Genomic DNA, 24568 nt, shown 5'->3' with positions numbered 1-24568 from the left:
TGGGTACAACTGCACACCTCCCAAGTGGTTACCCCAGATACTGTACCTTCTTCCATTCAACTTCAAAACTTCTTCGGGTTGCTGGTGAGCCCCGCCTGCCTCAAGTACTCCAGGACTGTGGGCACCTGCTGTACATGCTCCCCCCAGGTGTCACTATGGATGTTAATGTCATTCGCATAGGCAGAATATGCAGCGAGCGGTCCATGAGACATTGGAAGAAGCCTGGCCTCCAAACAAGCCGAATGGAAGTGTGACAAACATGGGATAAGCGTGCGACTCTTCTATCACTCCTATCTTCAGCATTTCAGTTAATTCCTTCTGAACAATTTAACTGTTATGTTCAGGCAGCCTGTAGGGTTATGAACACACCTTCACACCAGGGCACGTTACAGAATAGTGCTCTATGAAACTGGCATATCTGGGCATGGGGGAGAATATATCTGCAAAACACTGTTGCAATGAAAAACACATCCGCTATCTGATCATCACAATGGAGGGAGGAGGTAATGGTGGAAATTGGCATCTCCGGCTCCAGGGCTGGCAAAACAGAACATCTCCCCCACCTTCGTCCCTGGGCACTGTTGACGAACGTCTCCTGGTCGCCCGCACCTGCGACATTCCTGCCCCGATGTACGTGCAGCTCCCGGTGAGTGGGGTCCAGTGTCTGTAGCCGCTGAGACCAATAAAGAAACAGCAGAGAGAGACGGGGTATTCTGTGCAGGCAGTGGTGACCACAGTGGTGTTATCTCCCGGAGCCACCTCCTTGGCACTGGATCCTGACGATGTCCTGCCACCTGTTGTGGCTCCCTAACCGATTGTCTCGCCCGTTACCACGATGTTCCAGTTGGCTGGTCGACATCAGTGGACGCACTCCAATGTGTCTGCCAGGAGTAGGGCTGCTCAATTAATCGAATTTTAATCACGATTACGATCTGGGCTTTCAACGATCATTAAAAATGACTGAGCCGATTATTAGCCCCTCCCTCATTTATCCGCGACACCTTAAAGGCCGTCTGTGAAAATATTGTCGGGCATAAACCGTCCGTGGCGCAAAAAAGGGTGGAGACCGCTGATTAAGAGGACCCGAGGGAAGCTCGGAAAGCTAAGCAGGAGTTATTTGGAGAGGAGAGTGACTGCTGTTGGTTGAAAAGAGAGTTTTAAAAAAACAAACTTCAGTGGTGTTGCACACTATGTTATATTATTTTTTTAAAGTCATTGTTAACCCTTTAAATCCGGTCAGAGCAGCACGCTCCGTGTTGCGTAACTATTTTTAAATCCCTGTAGAACCTGAACCGTGTAAGCTAGCGCAATAATTTGTTTTGCATATGAAACCGGAGGAGTTGTACTTACATCTGATGCCATCAGCTTGTCCTCGGTCACGGTTTCCTTCCACATATAGCTTTGCAAAAACTGCATAAAAAGCGCTTGCAGGAACAAAAACATAATATTCCAGAAACACGCTTTGCCGTTCCTATCAGCTGTTCGTAACACTTCCCACAGTGAAATGATGCACCTGCTGTTTTCTTTGCAAATTTGCATCATAGGATTGTTTTTTGTTTTTCCTGCAGTATATAAAAATTGCTGTATCTCCAAAATAAAACTATGAAGACACTCAAAATAAATTTCCTGTTGTTGTAAACTATTTTTTGCAACTTTTTTGTATTTAAAGTTTTGAGGGATAAACCTCTTAAACTTCTCCAAGTAGAAATATATGTAAACAAAACAAAAGCGATTTTCAATTTTTTTTGTAGTTTATTGCACTTTTTTGCAATTTATGTAATTACTATGGACTTAATGCATACATATTATTAAAATATGGGCTATAACAGTTGTATTGATGTATAGCAACTTGAAATGCTCACAAATGGCTCTATAACATGTAAAAATATAATATAAGCTCTGGCGGACTTGGTTCTATGGTAGGTCTTAAAGGGTTAAATAAATATCGTCAAATAATCGTGATCTCAATTTCAGTGAAAATAATCGTGATTATCATTTTTGCCATAATCGAGCAGCCCTAGCCAGGAGCCCCTCCATGAACTGCTCAAGCACAGTCCAACTGCCTAGCTTGCCAAGTCGTGCAGCCACCTGGAATAGGCCGGTTCCTCCGGCCACATTAGCGCCTTCCGGAAGCATCAATGGTGGTCCTCTGGGAAGAGCCACAGCCAATCCACTATTGCTCATTGGACGTCTTAGAAGCTGACTTTCGCCGCTGCGGATAGGCTGAGAGCCAAGGCTTGGGCTCCCAAAAGGAGTGACAGCAGCCGCAGGACCCACTCCACCTCGGGCTACTAACACACCTCCACTGTGACTCAACAAACCAGAACGCCTGGGGGTCACCCCCCTCCCTGATCCAGTAGAGTCCCACCGGAGCCAGGGGGAGCAGCAGCGGTGCCAAAGGAGGCAGGCCAAGCAGCTAGCCTCTGCAGAAACTGCGTCCAGGATTGGTAAATGGTAAATGGCCTGCATTTGTATAGCGCTTTCTCTAGTCCCCCCTAGGGAGGACTAGGCAACCTTCCGATTACAAGGCGAACTCCCAACTCTTGAACCACGATTCAGCCTGGTCTTGCAGCTTCTCCGTTTGCATCTGCCACATCACCACTTGCTCTTGCTGCAACGTTGCTAGGTCCACCACCGTCTGCACCAGTAATAGGACTGGGTGTGCAGGCTGTGTTCCCACATGCCTGCCTGGGTTTTGGCACCACTGAGACACATGTGTTCTGGGACCCCAGCATCACACACATACAGTCAGGTTTACAGGCCAGTGATCATTTATTTGCAAAGGTGATCTCTGGTGATCTCTTGCAACTTTCCAGCTGCAACGGTGCCAGCCTGCCTTCCCTGGCACTGTGCCTCTGAGCCTGTCGGTTTTTGGTTTTGTTTGTTTACGAAACTGAAAGAGTAATTTTGCATGTGTAACATGATAATGTTAACACATGTATGTCTGGGATAAGGTACAGGGAACCTGCTGTTACCACAATAGAAGCCTGGATTTTTCTCCTTATGGTTGTGTCCCTCTGCTTTCTCTGTGTACAGGTGAGCCGTATGAGTTTATCCCCCTTGACTGGCTTAAGAAGTGGCTTGATGACTCCACTGCCACTAAAGAAATTGACAGCTCCCGCTTCTTGTGTTCTCATGACAAACTTCACCCAGACAAAGTGGGAGACTCCAGGAAGGTTTCCATGCAAGCTGCACAACTCCTGTATGAACGCTATGGTGGAGGGCCTAGACTGAATGGTTAGACTTTTCAAATCATGAGCTTCTGCACCCGTCATAGTTTCATTTCTTCAAGTTACACATCCATCGTTGTCATATTTAACCATGTCAGACTAATGACAAAGTGAACTAAGAGTTTCAAATTACACTCAAAATGATCTTGTTTCAGCACAAACTGTGTCATTGCAACACATTTACCACTGGTAAGGATGACAAGTGCAGACAGCTGTCAGATTCACCTGTTCACTTTGAAAAAGGTTTATTAAATGTGTTTTAACAGTTTTTGATAGGGTGTGCCTGAGAATGCAGCAAACCGATAACATTTGTTTAAAAAAGTTTGTTAGAATAGAATTCAACTTTATTGTCATTGCACATGGACAGGTACAGGGCAACGAAATGCAGTTTGCATCCATCCAGAAGTGCTTTAGTGATATAGATATATTACAATATATATTAGCAATAATATAGATATGTGAGTATATTACAGAAATGGGTCTATTATGGTATGTTATAATGTACACGGTATGAAGTATGTTGTGAATGTTCTATAACTATAAGTATGTACAGGCTGTAGTGAGTACAAGCTATGTACAGGATATGAACAGGATATAAATATGAAAAACTATACAGAATATGAAATAAATAACTTTACAGAATCTGAGATATACAGCTATACAGAAATGGGAACTATGCAAGTTGTAAACAGTTGTAGGATTAAAGATTATTGAATGTGCAGAATGATTATTTACACAGAGCTATACAGTAGTGCAGTTATTGCAGAGGTCAGTAACCTCACGAGTATGCTAGAATATGAAAATACTGCAGATTAGCTCTGTCTATAGTGTATGTTCCGTACAACAGTATAGGTCACTTTGTGTGTTTGTTTAGAGTCGTCTTTGTGCAGAGAGTGTGTTAGCCAACGATGCAGAGTGCTTCGGCTGAAGAACCAGCTCAGTGAAGATTACAAGGAAATCTCAAACCTGGTGAAGCGCACATTCAGGTAAGCACACTCTGGCTAAGCGTAGGTTGGCGAATCAATGTCCTGACTTAAGTCCATATAAAAGTACATTTTATTGCACTGTGTATCAGTGGTGCAGGTTTCTGGGTAGGCAAAGCATCTCTGCGGAGCTGGAGGCAACTGGCTTTGGAACAGCTGGAGGAGGATGAACATGAAACCGCACACAACAACAGCCAGACCAATGGACAGGGACCACACACCAACAACAGTAAAGGTTCCAATAACCCTTACAATTGTATTTTTTCTTCTGCCCTCCACTTCCATTATTGTGTTTTTGTACCTGTCAGCCAAGCTGAAAATAACAGACATTTACTGTGTTTCATTCAGTCATCATTTGCAGATTTGCTGCACATAATATTCCTCATATTAATTACATAATAAGTATTGATTTTGACCTGATTCTGATGCTTGTCCTGTTTTTGTTTTCCCTAAAGAGACCTCCCCAGGGTTGTTGAGGCATTCTTTTGTTTACTTGTTCATAAAATCTTTTTCAAGTGGCCAGAAAAGCCAATAACATTCATAGATTTTTGTTCACAACTGTAGACAGACTCTTGAATATACTCAAAGGCCATTTTATTAGGTACATCTGTTCAGCTGCTTGTTGACACAAATGTGTAATCAGCCAGTTCCTTGGCAGACACTCGTGGATTTAGCCATGTGGACGTGGCCGAGACAACCTGCTGACGTGCAAACCAAACATCAGAATGAGGGAGAAAGATGAATTTACTTTGAGCGTGGCATGTGCACAGGGGCTAGCCACGCTGTTCTGAGTATTTCAGAAAAAGAGAAGCTTTTATTGTAACCAGCAAAGTGTCCAGTGACTATGTGTGTGCACCAGTCATGCTTTGCATGTGCAGCCACGTTTGGCATCTGCGACCATGGTTTTGGATATGAACATTACCTGTTTGTTTGCAGAGTTCAGCTCAGAGCTGTCGGAGTGCACTGAGGATGAGATGAAGACTTTTAATGAAGATATCGCCTGCAGTCACGGTATTTGCCACCATCAGCAGTAATTATTAGATATGCAGATGTTTTAAACACTTTAAAAACAAAACAACGTTCGCTGTTATGGCTGTGCTAACATCCATAATATAATTCTTATGTGCCTACTGTGTAGGGGGTCTGAGTATTCTGGAAACTGAACGGAAGTTGGTGTCGCCTGAAGTTTGGACCAAGTTTCGGGAATACTTCCCCAAAGCCCCAGAATTCACCCAGGACCAAGAGGCCTGTCAGCAGTGCCTGGTTAGTGCACAGCAGTGCGTCACACTGATCCCCTGTGCCGTCACTGCAGCTACATTATGTTTGAAGTATATTTTCTTTAAGCCTGCATCACAATTTGTCAGACACAGTTCATGTTGTGTAGATGGATGGTTCATTAACCTCCTCAGACCCGAACTCTTCCACGGCAGCATTTTAAATTTCTCTTTGATATCTGGGCTGATTGGGACCTGATGAATGTAAAAACAAAGAATTACCTGATTTTTGTTTCTAAAAAATGAGAGCCACATATGAGGCTATTCATGTAAAATTTCAACAGAACAGTAGCAGTTTAACGTCCTCGTAAGTGGATATCAGGCCCTTGCAGAGCAAACTTGAGCATGTTGGTCTAAATAACCCAAAATGTGACGTCCACATATACGCAGGTCCTAGGAGGTTACACATGAACATTTGTTTACAGTAAATGAAATGGTTTGGTGTTACTAATCCACACAGCTCCAGATGAAACTGGCATTGATGTGACCCTTAAATTAAAATCAGCTGGACAGCCTTCATGATTAATGCACAGAAATACTGATGGTTTCCACCAGTGTATTGGTATTCTATATTCGGCAGCATGGTGGCACAGTGGTTCGAGTCTTTGTGTGTGGAGTTTGCCGGTTCTCCCCGTGTCTCTGTGGGTTCTCTCCGGGTACTCCGGCTTCCTCCCACAGTCCAAAGACGTGGAGTTAGTGGGATAGGTTGAGTGGTAACTCTAACTGTGAGTGCGAGTGGTTGCCTGTCTCTGGGTGTTGGCCCTGCGACAGACTGGTGACCTGTCCAAGGTGTACCCTGCCTCTCACCCCAGGACAGCTGGGATAGGCTCCCCAACAGCCCCTGGAAAAGAATGGATGGATATATTCAATACGTGTGATATAATCATATTGAAAAATGAATATGTTGTCCCTCTGATGATAACCACAGCTGACAAACTTCCGTCTGTTAATATTGAGCTACAAATGAATAGAGCTTGGTATCACATTCAATTTCTAGATTTGATTCCATTTAGACTCAGTCAGTCAGAAATATTTCTGATCACTTATCAGTACAGCTTCATATTTTTACATCTACGTATAAACCAAAGCTGACACTGTGAGAGCGTCACAGCAGGCGCCTCTGTGTCAGAGTATCGAGGGTAAAACACAGAAGCAGGAAGCAGATTTGCCTGGCCTTTTATAGCACATAACCTTAAAAATATTCTGCATTCGATCAAAAACTGAAGAAAACCAGGAATCAGCACCTGAACATTAGCTGATGCTGCTGAAGCAGAGCAAAGTTACAGAGGTTTGATTGCAGACACGGGTAAGTGTCTTGCAATTTGTGATCATTTTAAAAAGTTTAGATCTCTTCGTTATTGAACAACAGAAATGAGGCTTTAGTGTGAGAGGTCAGTTTTGAAAAGAAAAAGACAACGGCAGACTGGTGTGTAATAAGCAAGCGAACAATGCAGAAAACAGAGTTGAAACTGGTCTCTGAGCACAGAGCTGTGCAGGAAGTGTGATTTTATCATGGTGGAAACAAAACAGGCAGAGTCATGATGATGTTGTGTAACGGGACACGCAGTTTCTGTTGCTGCTGGTTTAGTCGGTCTCGCTCAGAGTGATGAAACCTGCAGCGTCAGCTGTCGGCTTTCAGCCCGACGCCGTGTGCCATCCACACTCTGAGTTTACGTCTTTGTGTGGAACTCGTGTACCTGCTCTCATTTACTGTTTCAGCTGTTTGGAGGTTGTTGAAATAGTTTTGTGAGCTTTAAGCTGAGAATCTGGCAAAATACATTTTTATTCACTAATCATTTGAGGATTTAATGAATTGATATCACTTTATTAGTGTGAATGCTTGAAAAGCACAGTGTTGTTCTTCTACATCTGTATTATTGCCACAAAGGCATCCACACTATTGAGTTCCTGTTTCTCTTTATTATTCTGGTTGCTTGCGCACGTTTTACTCCCTCAGCTTTGGTGCTATTTACACCGTTCAAATTCTGCTCTTTCTGCTATGACTTTTGGTGCTCCGCACTTCTATGCTTTTTGAGATATTGAATTTTTTATGCAATATTTTTTGCCCGTTTCTTCCACATTATCCATGGGGTGACTGATTTTGCTTGCCGGGATGAGCTGTGTTTTAGCTCAGTGAGATGAGCAGCCGTTCTCAGACTGGGAGGCCCGGGTTCAAATCCCGCTTAAGGCAACAATTTTTTCAGTTATCAGTTCAACTTATTTAACTCTTATCCACCCCAGCACCTTTGCCTTCACCCCTTTTCAGCACAAATCCCATCTTTTTCAGGTGTTTTCAGCAGAAATTCTGCTGATTCACCTCTTTTCTGCAGAATTTTTAGCCCTTTTGCCTCTTATCAGCACAACTTCCAACAACTTCTGCTAATTTCAGAAGCATTGTCAGTCTCTCAGTGAGATGAGTAACGGTCTTGAGATCAGAAGGGCCAGGTTCGAATCCTGCTCCTGGCAACATGTGTTTTCACCTCTTTTTAGTACAAATTTCAGCTTCTTTACCCATTTTCAGTAGAATTTTTTTGCTTTTCACCACTTTTCAGCAAAAATTTCTGCTTCTGCACCTTTTTTATAGCAGAATTTTCGGTTTCTTCACCACCATACAACTTTTTGCAACTTTTTAAAAATCTTTTTCAGCTTTTTTCAGCAGACAGCTTCAGCGTTGAGGCATCCACACAGCATTTTCGCAGGAAATGAACATTTTTCTAGTTGTGTGGATGCTTCAAAGGCATCCACAGTTTCTTCAGAAAATGCACTTTCTAGTTCAAACTGAAATACATTTTTAAACCCACCCCTACAAATGAACATGGACCTCTGCACCATTACCAGGCGGTGGTAGATGTGCCATTTGGTCAGCTGAGGAACTGAAAGATTTGTTTTCTCTTTCCAGACGATGGAGCAGGAGGAAAAGGACAATGAGGCCGTCAGTAAGATGATGGCCCTAGACCAGAAGAACCAGCTGCTCAACCTCTTCCATGAGAAAAATCGACCAGCGCTCACCAAATGGCCTCAGGTAAGCCGAGCAGCGCGTACTCAACACCAATCCCTCTTCATATGAGTAATACTGTTTGAATGATGATGACAGAAGGTAAATACAGACGCTGTTTTCTGGTTTGTGTACCCAGGGCACAGATGTGCTTTATGTAGTTCCTCTGTTTTTTGTGGATGAGTGGAGAAAATTTATCAGGTATGTTTGTTTTGACAGTAAAGTGATTATATGATGATACAGTTTGACTGTATGCACCATTCACAGCTGATTTTGAATCCTTGCCATTCTGCAGTTTCACTTTTACTTTCTGTTTTTCTCTCTTCTGTGTGTTTTACACAGGAGACCTACGAAATCCTCCCCCGTGTCCAATGTTAGCAACACGTTGCTGCTCTGTCCACACGGAGGCTTCATGTTCACCTACGACTCGCTCATTAACGGAGAGGCACAACAGTGAGTTCTGCCTACATGTCCCAAAGTTGTCCTGTGTCTTGCTTTTAAATTTGGGTGTGTGTCGTTCTTACCGAGGTGTTCATTGCATGACCTTCCCAGCAGTATATTCATGGCCAAAGTGTGTTGTGGTTTTTCTGTTTGGAAACGTCCGTGAGCTCCACACGATCAGCACTTTGATTGGCAGTCGAGATCAAAGAAGTTTTAGATTGTCTCTGCAGGATGGCCAATTAGAAGTCAGCATGCAGCTAACGAATCATAATGCTTGGTTAATGGCTCAGGCCTTACCCTGCTGCCATTCTTCAGCTGTTGGGCTGTTTGTTTTTCATGGTGTGTTGACAAAAATGATTTTGTTGGTTGTTTCGCACAGTGTAGCTCTGCTGTGGCCAAGCGAATGGGATGTGATCAGCAGACTCTTCATCGTGGACCAGCCAATCTCCATCCACTGCTTGAAACGGACTACACCAAGTGGCTCCACCACCCAGTACACCACTCAACCTGGTACGTCACCCCACTTTGGACTTTTATGTGGAGAAGAGGGTCGAGCAAATTGAAGAGAAGAATTAAATTCCACTGTAATTTTTCTAATGATCATATAGAGCTGTGGATACTGCATGTGGACAAACATCTGAGGTAGAGCTGGGCGACAGAACGATAACGATATGTATCGCGATATAACTTTTACTCGATAGAGAAATTAAGCTATCGCGATAGACCTCGCCGCTCTTGTCCTCAAAAAAAAAAAAAAAAAAGGTCAGCCAATCCAAATTAAGTAGCGCAGAGCCGAACCAATCACAGCCGCAGCGTCACGTCGCGTGACTTGTTACGTACAGCACAAGTGCCAAGCCGCACGTGTGTTTGTTTGGGAAGCAGCCAGCGGGTAATGGAGGAAATGAGTGTGCCGACTAGAAAAATCAACCGAGCGTGACCGAAGAGAAAACAGATGATGGTTCCAACGCCGGAGAGATTGTCGAACGGAAGAGCCATAGAAGTTCCGTAGTGTGAAGGTATTTCGGCTATTTCAAGTCTGACAAAAAACAGAGTAGCGTGCACTGTAAATACAATAAACTGGTGCATGCGTCACACTGTGCGCCACGTTATTGTTTCGGTGAAATGAATTTCTACAATACTGTTACTGTTAATTCTGCTCTCTGCAGTGTTTAAATGCTTACATATACACACAGTTACTGTCCCTCCACACATACGACTCGGTTCTGCTTCTATGCCCCAGCTTTGTTTACTTTTTCCCACCGAGGCTTCTAGACTTCTGATTGGCCAACATTTCTGCACGGTTAGGAATCTAGCGCCACCTGCTGCTTTGGCATGTTCATAGCAGCGTTTTCCTTCATTTCTGCCTTTATGTGTGGACGGGATTATTTTTTAAAACGAAAACGGAAAATCTCCGTTTTCAAAAATACCCGTGTACGTGTGGACGTAGCCTCAGTCTCTGACTGGAAGCGCTAATTCGTCATTCGGCTTTTGTCAGACTAAAGTAACTGTTAAAACTGTTTGAAAAGCTCAGCTATACAACAAGGAGAGATTGAGAATTTCCTTTTAGTTCTCAGTTTATTTGATATTGACAAAAGTTAGTCAGTTTTGTCTGTTCTTCTGTAAAACAAACTAAGATTTATTTTTAGAATTAATATTTTGTTTCTAAGTGGAATTGACAGTTTAGTCTGTTTCATTTGTTCTATTTTGAAACTTAAACGCTTTAGCGGCTGCCTTTTGTGTAGTTTGCAATATTTGCCTTTATTTATCTGAAAAAGTCTCATGTTCCTTAAGTACATCTACCCTGTTGAACTTATTATGGGAAATAAATATTTAAAAACAAGCTGCTGATTATTTCACATTTTACTTGTGAGCAACGGCACATTTAAATCTTACAAATATAGTTATTTGGCTGATATCGTGATAGATATCGTTATCGCCTGAAATGAAAAAAACATATCGTGATATGAAGAAATCTCATATCGCCCAGCTCTAGTCTGAGGTTTTCACAAACTGTGGATGCGTTACTCCAGATGCCCGATCTTTATCCAAGTTATCACATATTAGGTCACAAAAACGTGCATGAAAATGAGATCATTGAGGCAGTTTCATGTACAGAGTGCACCTCACATCTGGTTCATTCCACAGCACCTTAAATAAGGCAGGGCAGGCTATAATACAGGAACAGTTTAACCAGCTCATTCAGCTAAAGGACCAGTGAGCACTTGTGGTTGTCTGCCCGTCCAAAAATCACGACCCAAACTGTGCTGAAGGTCACATTGGTTGGTTCGTAGGCACAGTTCACCCGTGAGCCCGATCAGATACTTCATCAGTGATGCTCTGGCTTTTGTCCTCGATTTATTTCAAATGGATGTGTTTGTGTGCAGATCTGTGTTGGGAATGCAGAGAGAGCTTCCTTTTCCAGCAGCAGAGGGACCTCAGAGAGTATACCCAAGCCACCATCTATATACGCAAAGTTATTGAAGACAAAAGAGTAAAGACCTTTTACCTCAAACTTTTCACAGCTGCTGCGCTGACTGTGTCTAACAGCCTCTCCTGTCACATTTATTTACCTGTGCGTAGATGATAAAGGAGGCTGCTCCAGAGCTGAGCGTCAGCAGCTCTGAAGCAGAGGAGGAGAAGGAAGAACATCCCAAACTGGATGGTGAGAAAGACCCCGACTTCAGCCAGGTAACCACACAAGCACCACGCGTCTGCAAGAGAAAGGTCTCAGTAATTACATTCAGTGGCAGGACGTCTCGGCTCAACAACGAGCGATGTCGTCAAAGCTGTCAGCAGAGAAAGGCTACAGCAGGTTCTCTGCACTAACACGACTGAGAAATATGAATGAACCCAGACAAAAATATCTCATTATAGTGCAAGTCTGCTAAGCAGCTACAAGAAATGTCTGAGTAATGATGCTGCTGCTAAATCTAGGAGTTTGTTTTTACAGTCACTTCTGCTGTGACGGCTCTAAAACCTCACGTGACCTTGAAGAAACCCATTTAGTTTGCTAGTCCTTTGCTAGCAGCACGCACAGATGTCCCTGAGTCTTTTGGGGGGGTTTCCCCTAAGACTTGTATCTTTGACTCAAATTCATCATCTGTTACAAATGAAGACTTTGTTTCTTTCAGTCACAGGACGGTGCAAAACGGCTAAAGTTGAGTGACAGCAGTGTGTCCACAGCTGCTGCTGGTGTTGTGACCAACGTGGCCAAACCAGGTGGAATCAGGAGGAGCACCCGACACAGGAAACTCCGAGGAGAGAAAGCGCTCATCGTTTCAGCTAATCAGACTCTGAAAGAGCTGAAAATACAAGTGAGGAATTCAGATTATTGAACACAAAGTAGTGAGTGGGCCAGTTTGACCAGACTAAATCCACTGTGCCTGTCATTGTCCAGATCATGCACGCCTTCTCTGTGGCTCCATTTGACCAAAATCTCTTCATTGATGGAAAAAGTCTGACAGATGACTCAGCCACACTGGGTAGCCTGGGAATCATCCCGGAGAGCATCATCTGTCTGAAGGTACACATCACAGTTTCCTCATCCTGACACAACAATCGCTAGAACGATAATCTGACGTCTACAGTGGGATCCCGTACGTTTTCCTTTTCCTCCAAATATGTTCTGTTGTTTGGCTGCAGGCTGATGAGCCAATAGCAGATTACGCTGCAATGGATGATGTCTATCAAGGTAAGTAGGCCTGTGTTTGCTTCCACTACAGCTGGATTAAAAGAAGGACTGCTTTCTTAAATTGGCTGTTCCTCTTTGTTCACAGTGAGAATGCCTGAGGAGGGATTTAAAGGTGAGCATGTTTTACTTCAAACATAATAGTGGTGGGTCACAGTGTAGGGCACAGAGCCACTGCAGCTGGGATATGGAGCAGGTGAAGGAAAAAAGTGAAATACGTTAGTTGGAATGACACCAGTAAACTCTTTCTTACTAACAAGCCCAAATGTTGGGAATAGGAACCACATGTGGGCTGTCCCAAGTTCTTTGTGTCTGAAACAGGCTGTATATACGCCCTCTGTCTAATAGCTGCAGGAGAGCCACAGGTAGTGCTGGCTGTAGGTCAGGGGTGGGCAACTCCAGGCCTGGAGCGCCGGTGTCCTGCAGGTTTGAGATCTCACCCTGGGTCAGCACACCTGAAGCACATGATTAGTTCATCACCAGGCCTCTGGAGAACTTCAGGACATGTTGAGGAGGTCAGGGACACGTCTAAAACCTGCAGGACCCTCCAGGCCTGGAGTTGGACACCCCTGCACTGACTGGATCCCTGGCTGCTCCAGTCTGCATGCCAAAGTATCCTTGGATACTGAACCAGCTGATCGGAGTATGAATGTGTGTGAATGCATAAGCGCTGCTGCTGTATAACGAGAGACGACGTGTTTGTTTTCTAATGATGAGCGCTGTTACAATCCCAGCCTAACCCAGCGTGTTATTAAAGACAGGCCTACCTGCCTCAGCAGGCAGCCAGTGTCCTTGTTTTCCCAGTCCCATCCACAAGTTGGCAGCAGCAGAAAGCATAAAGTCAAGTCTAATGAGCTTGGAAAGCTCGTTGAAGACGAGAAGCTTCCTCAGAACTGAAGAAGCTTCTCGGATGAGATCTTAAAAACGTCTTTGAGAAACTTAAAGAAGTCCAGACGCTTTTCTCTCCAAGCTCCTTGGACTATGAGGACGTGGACGACTGAGATCCTTCACAGACATAAACCCAAGGACTCACAAACAGCTGGTGTTAGGGCTGTGCAATGTGACCAAACTCTCATATAAGACATTTCTCATCCTGATAACCACACGTCACAAAGTAGTGCTTTCACTGTAAACTCTGTGACCTCGACCTGTGTGAAGTGTTTCCAGCTGGGCGTCGAGTGTGTTGGCCCACGCATGAAGCTAACATGTTTAGATGTGAGTGTTTATTACACGGCGTGCTGCGGGGGAAAGCCTGTTCTAACGTTTGAGTCTGAGCTTTATTTGGAGCAGCTGACGGCTCTTTCTCGTACTGTCACGTGATTCTTGTGGGGGCGGTAGAAGAGAAAGAAATATTGCCATAAACTGTATTTTGCCACAATGTGTAGTTCATCATATCACTCGTCATACAGACCTGTGACACAGCGTGTGACCGGACAGTGTTTGTATTTCTTTCTAATCACTGTGACCTCCTCTAGGCACCGGGCTGCTCGGCCACTGAGGACAGCTGTTTGTAGCTGTGCTTGAACTGGAACGATGACGGATGGAAAGTTTAAAAAAGCTTGAATATGTTGTGTCCATATAAATAAGCTCTTAAATTTGTTCTGTACTTTGTTTTTCTACCTTTTGAGTAGGCTTTCTTTGATAAAACTGTGACTATCTTGCAAAGTTCCTCTACATGAGGTTGTCTGGCCTGTGATACGAACGTTTGTAAAGAAAGCAGGTTGGAGACGCTGCACTCTGAGACCTGGCTTCAGCTCAGATCTGCTGTGGGTCAAGAAAATGTTTTATTTTTCAATCTTTTAAATTATGACAGAAGACAAATTGAAGATGATGCTCTTTCTTTCTGTTGTGTGTAAGCTTATCTTGTAACTGCAGCGTTTTCAGGTTTGTCAGAAGAATGCACTAGTTACTGTTAATTATTGCAAATATACTGGCTCATAAATCTTAGAACATGTATTACCTCCACACAGTCATTTTATATATACATATATAAATGTATATGTATGTGTATATATAAGCATATGTGTGTGTTTGTACACACACACTCGATGTGGCATTTGCAGTTACATAGCTACAAAGTATGGAAATCATACGCTGGAGAGAATGAAATGGTGAGAAACAAATGTAAGCAGTGACACGTTGTCTTCTTTTCACTGTTATTTCTTATAAACAATAAAGTTATTTTCAAAGCACCCTGCCTTCATAATGTTGAGTTCATTCAGGGCCTGACACGTCTGTGTCAGTTCATGGGATACTTGCTGATCAGTGTTCACTAACAGCAAATGAATGAACTTGCTCCAGGTTGCAGCAGCAGGTCGTCTGCGATCATATCGTCCTGTTCCGAGATGGTCTGTTGTTACCTGGCTGGACTGCATCCCTGTGGTCTTCCTCTGTGGTCTTCCTCTCCTCCTGCCTGGCAGCAGGTCATGTATAAGCCATGCCAGCCGCGCCTCTGTCTCCAAACTCCCGCCTGTGCTGTCCCTTTCATATCTTCATCACTCACTACAAGCATCTCACGCCCTGCAGCTCCGCCTCTCGTCAGTGCTGCGTCTCGGGCCCAAACATCAGAGCGGCTCTCGCTGCCATCTTGTAAACCTTCCCTCTCAGATATTACACCAACACCTCTCCACCCTACCTGCACCTTCACCTCCTCTCTTGTGCACTGTGCTGCGTTGGGCTTTTGACACCAGGAATTTAAGCCTGCCCACATTCACTACTTCCAGTTTCACCTTTCCACCCGCCTCATGTTCTTTTACCCATTTTCATTGGTCTTTCTGCACAGACACTGTAGCTCAGTGTCTGTGGGTATCACAGGCCATACAGACTTCATCTGTTACTCCCACCCTCACTTTTCTGTGCTTCCTAACTTCCTCACACAGCATCACGGGTCTTGCCTCAGCTCTATTGTATATTTTCTGTAGATGAGACGGTGCAGCAGCTTTTTGTTTTCTTGATACTTCTGCATGAATAGAAAGCAAATATCACATTTACTACAGATGTCCAATAAGTCATCTACTACGGCTGCTCATTGGATCAGACATGGTCTCAGTAGTTGAAACCTGCACCGTTATTTTCCTGTCAAAATGTTCTTGTTATCTCAATTCTAGTGAACCACTGAACTAATGACTTTGTTAAACTGTTGTTGTCCTAGTCATGCTTTGGTTTGCATCGAGTGCTCTCTGAAACATCCCACAAATGCAGTGAACTGAGAGGAAGTCAGAAATGTTCAAAGCAACAGTCGCTGTGGTGAACATCGAAACCAGCGGTGCGCAGCCTCTTGTGCTCCCCGGACGGTTTAACGTCAGACCGTCACGGAGCGGCCTTTAAGGTGTGGCGGACAAATGCAACAACAAAACGATACGACCGAGAGAACCGCGGCGGTATTTTGTAAATATAACAGTAAACGTGAATTCACTGTCTGTTAGCAGCGTGCTGCTGAAACGCGCCAACACTGACGGTAACGTCCTCCTCTCTGCCCCTTAATGCTCTCTGGTCGCTATAGTAACGGGTACGTATTTCTTTCAAAATAAGACGCACCTACAACACGACTAACCCCCTGGAAACCAGACATTTCACACCCGAGCTTCAACTCTCGCGGCCCGGTGCCAAACGACTCACGGACCGGTACCGGTCCAGTGCCCGGGGAACATCCGCTGTATTACGAATATATAACAGATTCTTGTTCCAGGCAAAAGCTTTTATGTATTTGTCGTTAATTTAATAATTTTGAGAGAATATATTTGTAATGAACTGTGGAGCTGTTGTTTGACACGAGCCCACACCGCACGTCCCTGAATGACTGCTCCGGTGAAGGCCCAACGGTCATACAAACAGATTTAAAGCGAACCGCTCGCTGTGATGACACTTCTTCAACCGGAAGTGTCGCAATTTGTTCACGTACTGCGTGTCGCCATTTTCAAAACAGTTGAGCTTTATTGCGCACGGCAGAATTGTTCAGCAGAGAAGTTTAAATAAAGACTCGGATTGAATAATTCAAGGTACAGCCCTTAGTGATGGTCTGGGGTTTATTCTACTGGGAGCGCTTCTGTATCGCAGCGTGCTTCACTAATATTACAGGAACTAGTTAGCTTCTCTGGAGCACATTAGCAACCTTAGCTAGGCTACAGCTAGTTACATTCCGGTAAACACTGTTTAAGAAGACTGAACGTTAGTTGCTGATAAGACACCACGCGTTACCGTGTCCGGCATCACGTGGTGCTTCATACACTAGTTGATGTTGTAATAAAAACATTAGCTTTTTACACAGTAGTCGGATAAACTGCAGCTTTGTGTGAGTCTTTCTCGTGCTGCCGGCGCACAGAGTGAGTACGCTATAAACGCAGTTTTAGTGAAAAGTACCAGTGATGAGTTGTGATAATGCTGCAGGCCTGATTGTGTGTTTGGACATGAAACGATTACAGCTGTGGTTGGTGCAGTCGCCCTGAAACCAACATGATGGAGCTACCCAACTACAGCAGCCAGCTGATGCAGCAGCTGTGGGCCTTGAGGAAGGACGAGCACTTCTGCGACTGCACCATCTTGGTGGGAGAGGGTCGTCATCGCGCACATAAACTGGTGCTGGCTGCCTCCAGCATGCTTTTCAGGTAGACCTGGTGACTCTTCTGCAGTCACATATTTGGACCTTACAGTCGTTCATCTAATCTCAGCAGCGCTCCTGTGGAGTCAAATTCAGCTCATGAACTTTTAGTTTGGCTTTTTTAAAAATGTGTTTATTGAGGACCATGAAATCTAACACGTGAGTAAAGTTTATGAGCAGCTGTTACAGATGTGCTCTTTGTGTTTGCTCCCGTCATACTTTAATATTGATGCCAGCACGGTGTACAGGTGGCTGCTGCAGTCGCTGTTCGCTTTTATTACACTGCAGCTTAAAAGCAGAACGGTGCTGTCTCCGTCAGGTCTCTCCTGGATGGCTCCGACACCATCTCCATCGACACAGCTGTGGTTTCCTCGCAGGAGTTTGGCTGCCTCCTGGACATGGTCTACACTGGTAAACTGCCTCCAGGTAAACACAACGTCAGTCGCATAGTCGCCGCTGCAGACAGCCTGCAGATGTATGACGTGGCCGTTGGCTTTAAGCAAGTCCTCACCAGCCTGGTGAACCAGAAGCCCCCGGTATCAGTGAGCTCCGCTGTGCCACACCTCACCGTGACCGACAAAGCCCCGAATATGAAGCCTGAAGGCTCAGCCTCGCCCAGCAAGCACAACCCGTCTTCAGACGAGGCGGAGGTGACGGACGAGCTGAAAAAAGAATCGTTTGAGCATGACCGCGATGACGAGCCGGCGATTAAAAGGGCCCGCGTGGAGCTCCCTGACACATCAGGTCATTCTTATGTTTAAACCCGTAGTTTGGGGAATTTAATAGTGTGAGTCGATCTAGGAATAATTCAAATCACACGTTACTGGAAATAGAGTCTAAAACAGGCCTCGAGGGCCGGTGTCCTGCTGGTTTTAGGTGTGTCCCTGATCCGACACAGCTGATTGACCTCCAGATGTTCTCCAGAGGCCTGCTAATGAGCTCATCATGAGATTCAGGAGTGTTGACCCAGGATGAGATCTTAAACCTGCAGGACACCGGCCCTCCAGGCCTGGAGTTGCCCACGCCTGGTCTAAAATAGTCTCCCTACAATAAACAAGATAACAACTAGACTTTATTTTCTGTCCACAGGGCCCGAAGACATCAAATCCTCAGGTGGCGACACGTCGGCAGCCAGGCTGTCCAGCGAGTCTGGTCTCCTCGCCAACACGTCGTCTGTTGTGGAACTGCTGAGCCAAGCAGCAGAGAGCCTGACAGAAAGAGAGCGACAGGTACAACAGGAAGCCCTGGTTCTTCTACAGTTTGACTCCATCTAATACCACCTTAGCTCACGGCTCGGCTACCTTTAACACCCAAAGAGCCGTTTGGACCCGGTTTCATAAAAAAGCCACCGAGCTGCAAACACATCCAAAATGAAGCTGCCCCTGTAAATACTGACCTTCATGCTTTGTAGAAACAACGACATACAAAGTGTGTTGCTTATGAAACACATGAAGTGCTACAGAGAAAACTACATTTTCTTTATGTACTAAAATACTAACAAGAAACCAACACAATAAAAAGCTGGAAGGATTCACGTAGCAAACTAACGGTCATCTCGCCTCTGAGCCTCCTGAGCCTCGAGCTGAATTTAAGAAATACATTGGAAACAAATCTCTGTGTCACTGAAAAATATCTGCATCATCATAAATATTAATCTTACCTGGTTAACGGGACGATGGGAAGTTCCCGCTGTCGTCTGTGAGGCGTGGGTGGAGAGCAGCTGCTCACCTCCGTCTGTGGAGCTGAGGATCCACACGTTCGTGTCGGGATGCCGTTGCACGTCTCGGTTACCTCAGCATCACTGCAGTTATTCTCAGTGACAGTGGCCTCCTGAGGTGAAGTGTGGCGCTCGTTTGACCGACGAAAAATAATCAAATATCATTTAAATTTCATATTTCAAGATCACAGTAATCTCCCAGTGTAGAAGTCACTACCACTAATAAACACGTTTCAATTAAACACTATTCATTTATTTAATGTATTCATTGTCCCAGGCCCCGCGTGGCTCCAGAGCCGCGGGTTGAGAACCCCTCCCTTGCACGTTGTTTAACATGTTTGAGCCCTGAACAGTAGCTCTCCAGGCTGTCCCCCTTTGTTGGACAGTGTCAGGAATCACTCGAGCACAGTTGTGGCTCCACATAGAAGACGACGACAGTAACAGTGTATCTCTACGTACTGGAGCCAAAAGCACATTTCTGTTCCCATTTCGCTGACCGCACCACCTCATGGTCAGCGTACTGTGAGCGCACAACTCGCTCTGAGCTACAGCTGTGACGGCTCCTGGCTGTAGCTCGAGGGCGCCATCTACTGACTGGAAGGTTGCTGCTGCTCCACAATTTCATTTTGTTTGCACTTTGTGCTCTCTCAGGTTGTGTGTCGGTGCTGTGAGGAGGCTGATCCCAGCTCCGTGTCGGAGAAGCTGATGAGTAAAGTGAAAGAGGGTCAGATCGGAGAGGAGGGGCTTATCAAGCTGCTGCGCACCGCCAAGCAGAAAGCTTCATCGTCCTGTCCCACACAGCTGCTCCCTCTGCTGGAGGAGCTGGAGAGGAGCGTACGGCAGCCCGATGGCAGCCACACTGGAGGTAAAGACGAGCACCGGGAGTAACATGAAAGACGATGTGTAGGTCTGTCTTCATTAAGGACAGCTCGGTATTTATATACATTTGTGTCCGTCCAGCAAATGGACAGGATGTGATAGGAAGCTTTTGTAGTGGATGTCTTCTACGTATTTTGAGTCTGTCGTCCATGTTTGCAGCTGACTCAGAGCAGGAGAACAGGAGTGAAGATCGTGTCCAGGAAGAAGATGAAAACGGTGACAAGGAGGAGCAGGAAGATGCAGCTGTAGCAACCGAGTGTTCCCCTCCCTGCTCCTCTCCTGCTTCCTGTCACGCCAAACCTTACTGCTGTCACTGGTGTAAGAAGAGCTTTGATTACAAGTGTCGAATGCTAGCACACATGAAGCGCTGCTCCATGTCCCAGGAGTGTGAGCAGCAGTGTCCCGAGTGTCCTGAGAAGCTGTCTAAGCGGGCCCTGCAGCGCCACCGGGCCGAGGCTCACCGCAGCGCCACGCGGGTCAAGAAGAAGGCGGCCTGTGACCTCTGCGGCCGCACCTTCGCCCACCCGTCGGGTAAAGTCACGTGACATTAAAGCAAGATTATTGATGTGATCAGTGTCTGTGCTGGAGCAAACGGCGTGCTGATCTCACAGCTGTTCTCAGGCTGCATCCACAGTGTTGGTGTTTGATAATGATCAGAGCAGGAACCGTCGATGAGGTACTGACGTGTTTCTTATTATGGCTTCTGGTTTCAGCATTTACTATACAGAAGCGTCACAAGCAGTAACACTACCTGAATTATCAGGTAAATATGAATGTAATGAAAACATGGGGCTGCTGGTTTAATCCCAGTCAGAGATGGAAGCTGCGAGCTGGCAGCCAGCACTGCTAGCTGCTGCTGTGTGAGTGGAGTATAACTTTGTGCTGCTTTACATTTGATGTTGCTGCTAGGCTACAGTCTAAATCTCAAAAGGACCTGAAACAGGTCATTTCACCAGCAAAGAAACCGTACCTGACAGATGTGTGGTTTCCCCGCTGTGCACTCGACTCTGGTCAGCACAGCTGCAGTGCGTACAGCGTAGGCAGCAAACGTGTGCTGCCGTGTGCAAAAGGACCGTGGGAAAGATCACATCTGTCGTAACATGAACTCTGAGCTCAGTTTGGGGCCAGCTCGCGCGTCACAGCACAGCGATCGTTTCACTTTGTTCCATTTAATGAGTGCTTCTCATTTCTTAGGTATGATTTACCACAAGCGCACTGAGCACTTTGAAGAGAAGCCGTTTGCTTGTGATGAATGCGGCGCGAAGTTTGGTGCAAACTCATCTCTGAAGAATCACATGAGGCTGCACACAGGGGAGAAACCCTACCACTGCAAGCACTGTGACATGAGCTTCAGCGTGGCTGCTGCACTTGCATACCACACCAAAAAGAGACACTCTGAGGGTAAGACACACACACACACACACACACACACACACACACACATTTGGGGTTGTGTGATATACAAGTGGTGATATGTGTCTTTCACGTGTAACAGCTTGTCACTGATACAAGAACAAAACAAAGATTCAACATCCAGGACAAACCAGAGAGATAAAGTGTTGAGACTTCAAACCCACAGAGTTATGATGATGATGTTATTGATAGGTGACACACCTATCACCAAGGAAACCAAGGGGAGAAAGAGAGAGGAAGGAGGGATGGCACAAAGCGTGGAGGTTGAAAAGCTCCGTTTGGCTGGCTGTGATATCCACCTTAGTGGTGTCAGTGTGGAGCTGTAGAGTCCCGCGCATCATCACAGTGCACCAGTATGGTTCTTTTGTTCCAGTTGAGGTGACTGTGCTGTTGTAGTGGGCAGGGCTGTGGTCATTACTTTTAGGTCTGTGTTTATTAAAGACAGTGGGCGACCACTGCAGGGTTAGACTGGGTTTTAGGAGAGTGTTACTGGGAGACAGAGCTCAAAGAGCAGCTTTAAGCCTGAAGCCTTTTCCAAAAGCATGAATCAAGGCTGAGCTGGACCCAAGGACCTGTGCTACACAGCTCGTTTGCTTCATCTGGATTCACCCTGACATGTCCATCAGGTTCTGACTCTGTAAACCAACCCGGGGTTTCCCCTTCACGTCCACATGAAGGTGTGCTGTCGGCAGGATCGGGCTAATCTAAGAGATCCCGTGTCACAGATCATGTGACTCAACTGGTGATTCAAATCTATAAGGAACATAGGAATATAACAGTAAACTACAAGGTCGTATAATTATCACATTAAAAAGTCTGCTGTGATGCTGCTGCTGGAGGTTTGTGTTGCTAGAGAACAGCAGGAAACAAGGATAGGCTTGGAGACACTGGTTCCCACTGGAGACACTGGTTCCCACTGGAGACACTGGTTCCCACACAGTGGGAGGACGTCACTGCCTTCAAAGATGAAGCTGAAGGATCACGCTTCAGATGAATCTTGGATGGATTTGTGGAAATTTGTTGAATAAAGTTGAATATAAAGTTAGAAATAAGAAACACACCAGCACACATGACAAAAGAAGAGGAATCTAGTGGTGGTGGAATAGCTGAGGAACATGGAGCGCTTCATCGGCAGTCACACTACCTGGAACAAGCCTTTCCCAGCAGAAACACAGGCTGAAGACTGAAATGCTTTCAGATGTTTGTAGAATTTGATGAATGAGCTTAATGGTATAAGATCAGCAACCAGCCAGCTGAAGTGTAAAAAGCAGCAGTGGTGAAAAATGTGCTAAATGAAGCCGACAAAGTACCTAAACAGAGCTTCATTTGGTGAAATGTGCAAAACATAACAAGCAGAAGGTGCTGCGGTTCATCCAAACGCAGAGAGGCAGCTTATAACCTCCCGTGTGACACAAACACACAGGAGGCTGATGTGCGTCGCAGCCGCGCTGAAGACTCGAGCGTACAATGTTTTTTAAAAGCAGCATTTCAATAATAATCCTGCAGAGAAGCTGAGAGTCGCACAGACGCACAGAGGTTTGTGCGACTCAGCTCGAGTCTGTGGACAACAAAACACAACAGCGCAGCCAAACTGGGCAGTTTCCAGTCTGGCTGTGCTGTTTTGTACTTTTCTGCCCACCTTTAAGGCCTTTGGGTCTCACTGCATCTGTGTGATGACGGCGCGGCGGCGAGCCAATCAGAGGGTGTCCTGGCTCCTCCAGGCTGTTTGCTGTGCAACACCCAGAAACCAACAGCGTGCACAGATGCAGTATTTCTATCATGCAGCATGTACAGACAACATTTGTGTGCTTCTTTGATTTTCCAGGGAAGATGTATGTGTGCCAGTACTGCAAGGCTGTCTTCGCCCAGTCCATAGAGCTGACGCGTCACGTGCGGACGCACACGGGAGACCGGCCCTACGTATGCCGAGAGTGTGGCAAAGGCTACAGCCAGGCCAGCGGGCTCACTGTGCACCTGCACACCTTCCACCGTAAGAACGTTTTTGCAGTAAAGTTTGGAAATCTGCGTTTACATACTGGCTTCTCTGACATATGAAGGACTGGCACTGATGATCCATACATGCAGCTGTTTTTGGGGTGGGGCACTTTTCATTTAACAGCCATGTTGTCAAAGGCGGACGTGTTCCTGTAGCGGCTTCAGGCCGACTGCACCTGTACGTCCCAGCTGATCGCTGCCCTGTGACTATTACTGACACGTCAGACGTCGTGTCTTCAGCCTCGCAGACGACCTCTCAGGTCCTGCCGGGGCCTCACATCTCACCAATGCCAGTAACAGTCTCATATGTACTAATGGTGTGAAACCCAGTAGAAGCGTGGATCAGATCTGCTGCCTGGGTCTTCACAAATCACCTTCATCATCACACTGCAGCCGTGTTTCCCCACCTGATGGAGCCACGGCACGTAGGTGCGCCGTGGCTCCATCAGGTGGGGAAACACGGGTGTAGCTGCAGCCCGACTTAAACTCGTGCCAGTTATCAGAACACATCATGAAGGGGTTGCACCAAGGTTCAGTTTCCTTTCCTTACTGGGAGCAATGGGATTCTTCAGGGAATGCACCAAACACTGTGGTAGCTTGTGTGTGCTGGTCAGGTTTCAGTGACGGTGTGTTTGCTCTGTGTCAGACCTGTCGGAGCCCCACGACTGTCAGAAGTGCTGTCTCAGCTTCTCGTCGCTGGACGAGCATCGGCAGCACATCCAGGAGTTTCACCCCAAGGAGTTCCACAAGTGTCCCACCTGCAGTAAGCTGTTTACCAGCGCCGCCCTCCTGGACAAACACAAGCCCACGCACACTGGGACAAAACCCTTCAGCTGTGATCTCTGCAACAAGTCATACCAGGTACACCGAGCCAGTTGGACACCGTGACGACTCCATGTTTGTAAAATGGTAAATGGTCTGTATTTATATCCGGTTGTTCAGTGATGACGTGACGAATCCTACTTCCGGGCCTAAAGTAGTCTGCGTTTAATATGGCTTTTGTGTTGTTAACATGTTTAATGTTTTGTATTTTCTTCTATTTGATCTCAAAAAGCTCCTAAAACAGTCAGTGATCACTGTTGACCTCCCTCGGCTTTTATTACCGCTAATCATTTATTTAAGCTCAGTTTTTAAAACCTTAGGATGTAACTACAGCCCAGCCCATGCAGCAGTATATGAATGACTAACCTCGTATTGTGGATGGATTATCTCAGTTGTTCTCCTGGCTGAAGTTTGGTCCTTTTACAGCATCCTGCCATGCGATTACATTTGTTCCTGACCACCGAGAACACTCACGTTAACTTTTATCGAGTGGAAAAAAAGTTAGCTTGTTTATATTATGCTAACATAGCTGTG

General features: G+C 45.7%; 1 protein-coding gene, 1 long non-coding RNA gene and 1 pseudogene across 7 annotated transcripts in view; 2 read left to right on the top strand and 1 right to left on the bottom strand.

Moving 5' to 3' along the window:
* Nucleotides 1-14799, top strand: part of usp48 (ubiquitin specific peptidase 48) — a 27730-nt gene extending 12931 nt beyond the window's left edge. Inside the window, exons 12-27 of one of the 4 annotated variants that reach the window (XM_086291093.1) lie at nt 3037-3237; nt 4105-4216; nt 4306-4448; nt 5150-5224; nt 5352-5476; nt 8387-8509; nt 8622-8683; nt 8825-8935; nt 9303-9433; nt 11308-11414; nt 11504-11611; nt 12055-12237; nt 12321-12446; nt 12566-12614; nt 12700-12726; nt 14087-14799. In XM_086291093.1, coding sequence (XP_086147219.1) covers nt 3037-3237; nt 4105-4216; nt 4306-4448; nt 5150-5224; nt 5352-5476; nt 8387-8509; nt 8622-8683; nt 8825-8935; nt 9303-9433; nt 11308-11414; nt 11504-11611; nt 12055-12237; nt 12321-12446; nt 12566-12614; nt 12700-12726; nt 14087-14109 — 1706 coding nt within the window. In that variant the 3' untranslated portion in view covers nt 14110-14799. Of the gene's footprint in view, nt 1-3036; nt 3238-4104; nt 4217-4305; nt 4449-5149; nt 5225-5351; nt 5477-8386; nt 8510-8621; nt 8684-8824; nt 8936-9302; nt 9434-11307; nt 11415-11503; nt 11612-12054; nt 12238-12320; nt 12447-12565; nt 12615-12699 lie in introns of those variants that run through there. The other 3 variants (XM_086291095.1, XM_086291092.1, XR_015129006.1) reach the window with 3 other exon arrangements.
* LOC147329756 (uncharacterized) lies at nt 3462-24514 on the bottom strand. Of its 2 annotated transcripts, none has more exons than XR_015129008.1 (3): nt 18869-24514; nt 11494-18416; nt 3462-6328 (listed from the first exon to the last, which is right to left on the bottom strand). It is a non-coding gene; the product is annotated as an uncharacterized LOC147329756 (long non-coding RNA). The 2 variants fall into 2 exon arrangements; XR_015129009.1 differs by having other exon boundaries at nt 11494-11634.
* Nucleotides 15852-24568, top strand: part of zbtb40 (zinc finger and BTB domain containing 40) — a 17714-nt pseudogene continuing 8997 nt past the window's right edge. The window contains exons 1-9 of the transcript XR_015129007.1: nt 15852-16119; nt 17033-17215; nt 17528-17952; nt 18298-18437; nt 19577-19790; nt 19964-20335; nt 20999-21205; nt 23043-23207; nt 23859-24073. The product of XR_015129007.1 is annotated as a zinc finger and BTB domain containing 40 (transcript). The remainder of the gene's footprint in view (nt 16120-17032; nt 17216-17527; nt 17953-18297; nt 18438-19576; nt 19791-19963; nt 20336-20998; nt 21206-23042; nt 23208-23858; nt 24074-24568) is intronic.

Source organism: Aulonocara sp. 'chitande type north' Nkhata Bay, linkage group LG5, assembly GCF_057382095.1.
Source record: "Aulonocara sp. 'chitande type north' Nkhata Bay isolate Kocher_YH1m ecotype deep benthic linkage group LG5, A_spYH_male_GT1.1, whole genome shotgun sequence".
Classification (NCBI taxonomy): Eukaryota; Metazoa; Chordata; class Actinopteri; order Cichliformes; family Cichlidae; genus Aulonocara; species Aulonocara sp. 'chitande type north' Nkhata Bay.
This window is presented reverse-complemented; position numbering and strand designations above follow the sequence as displayed.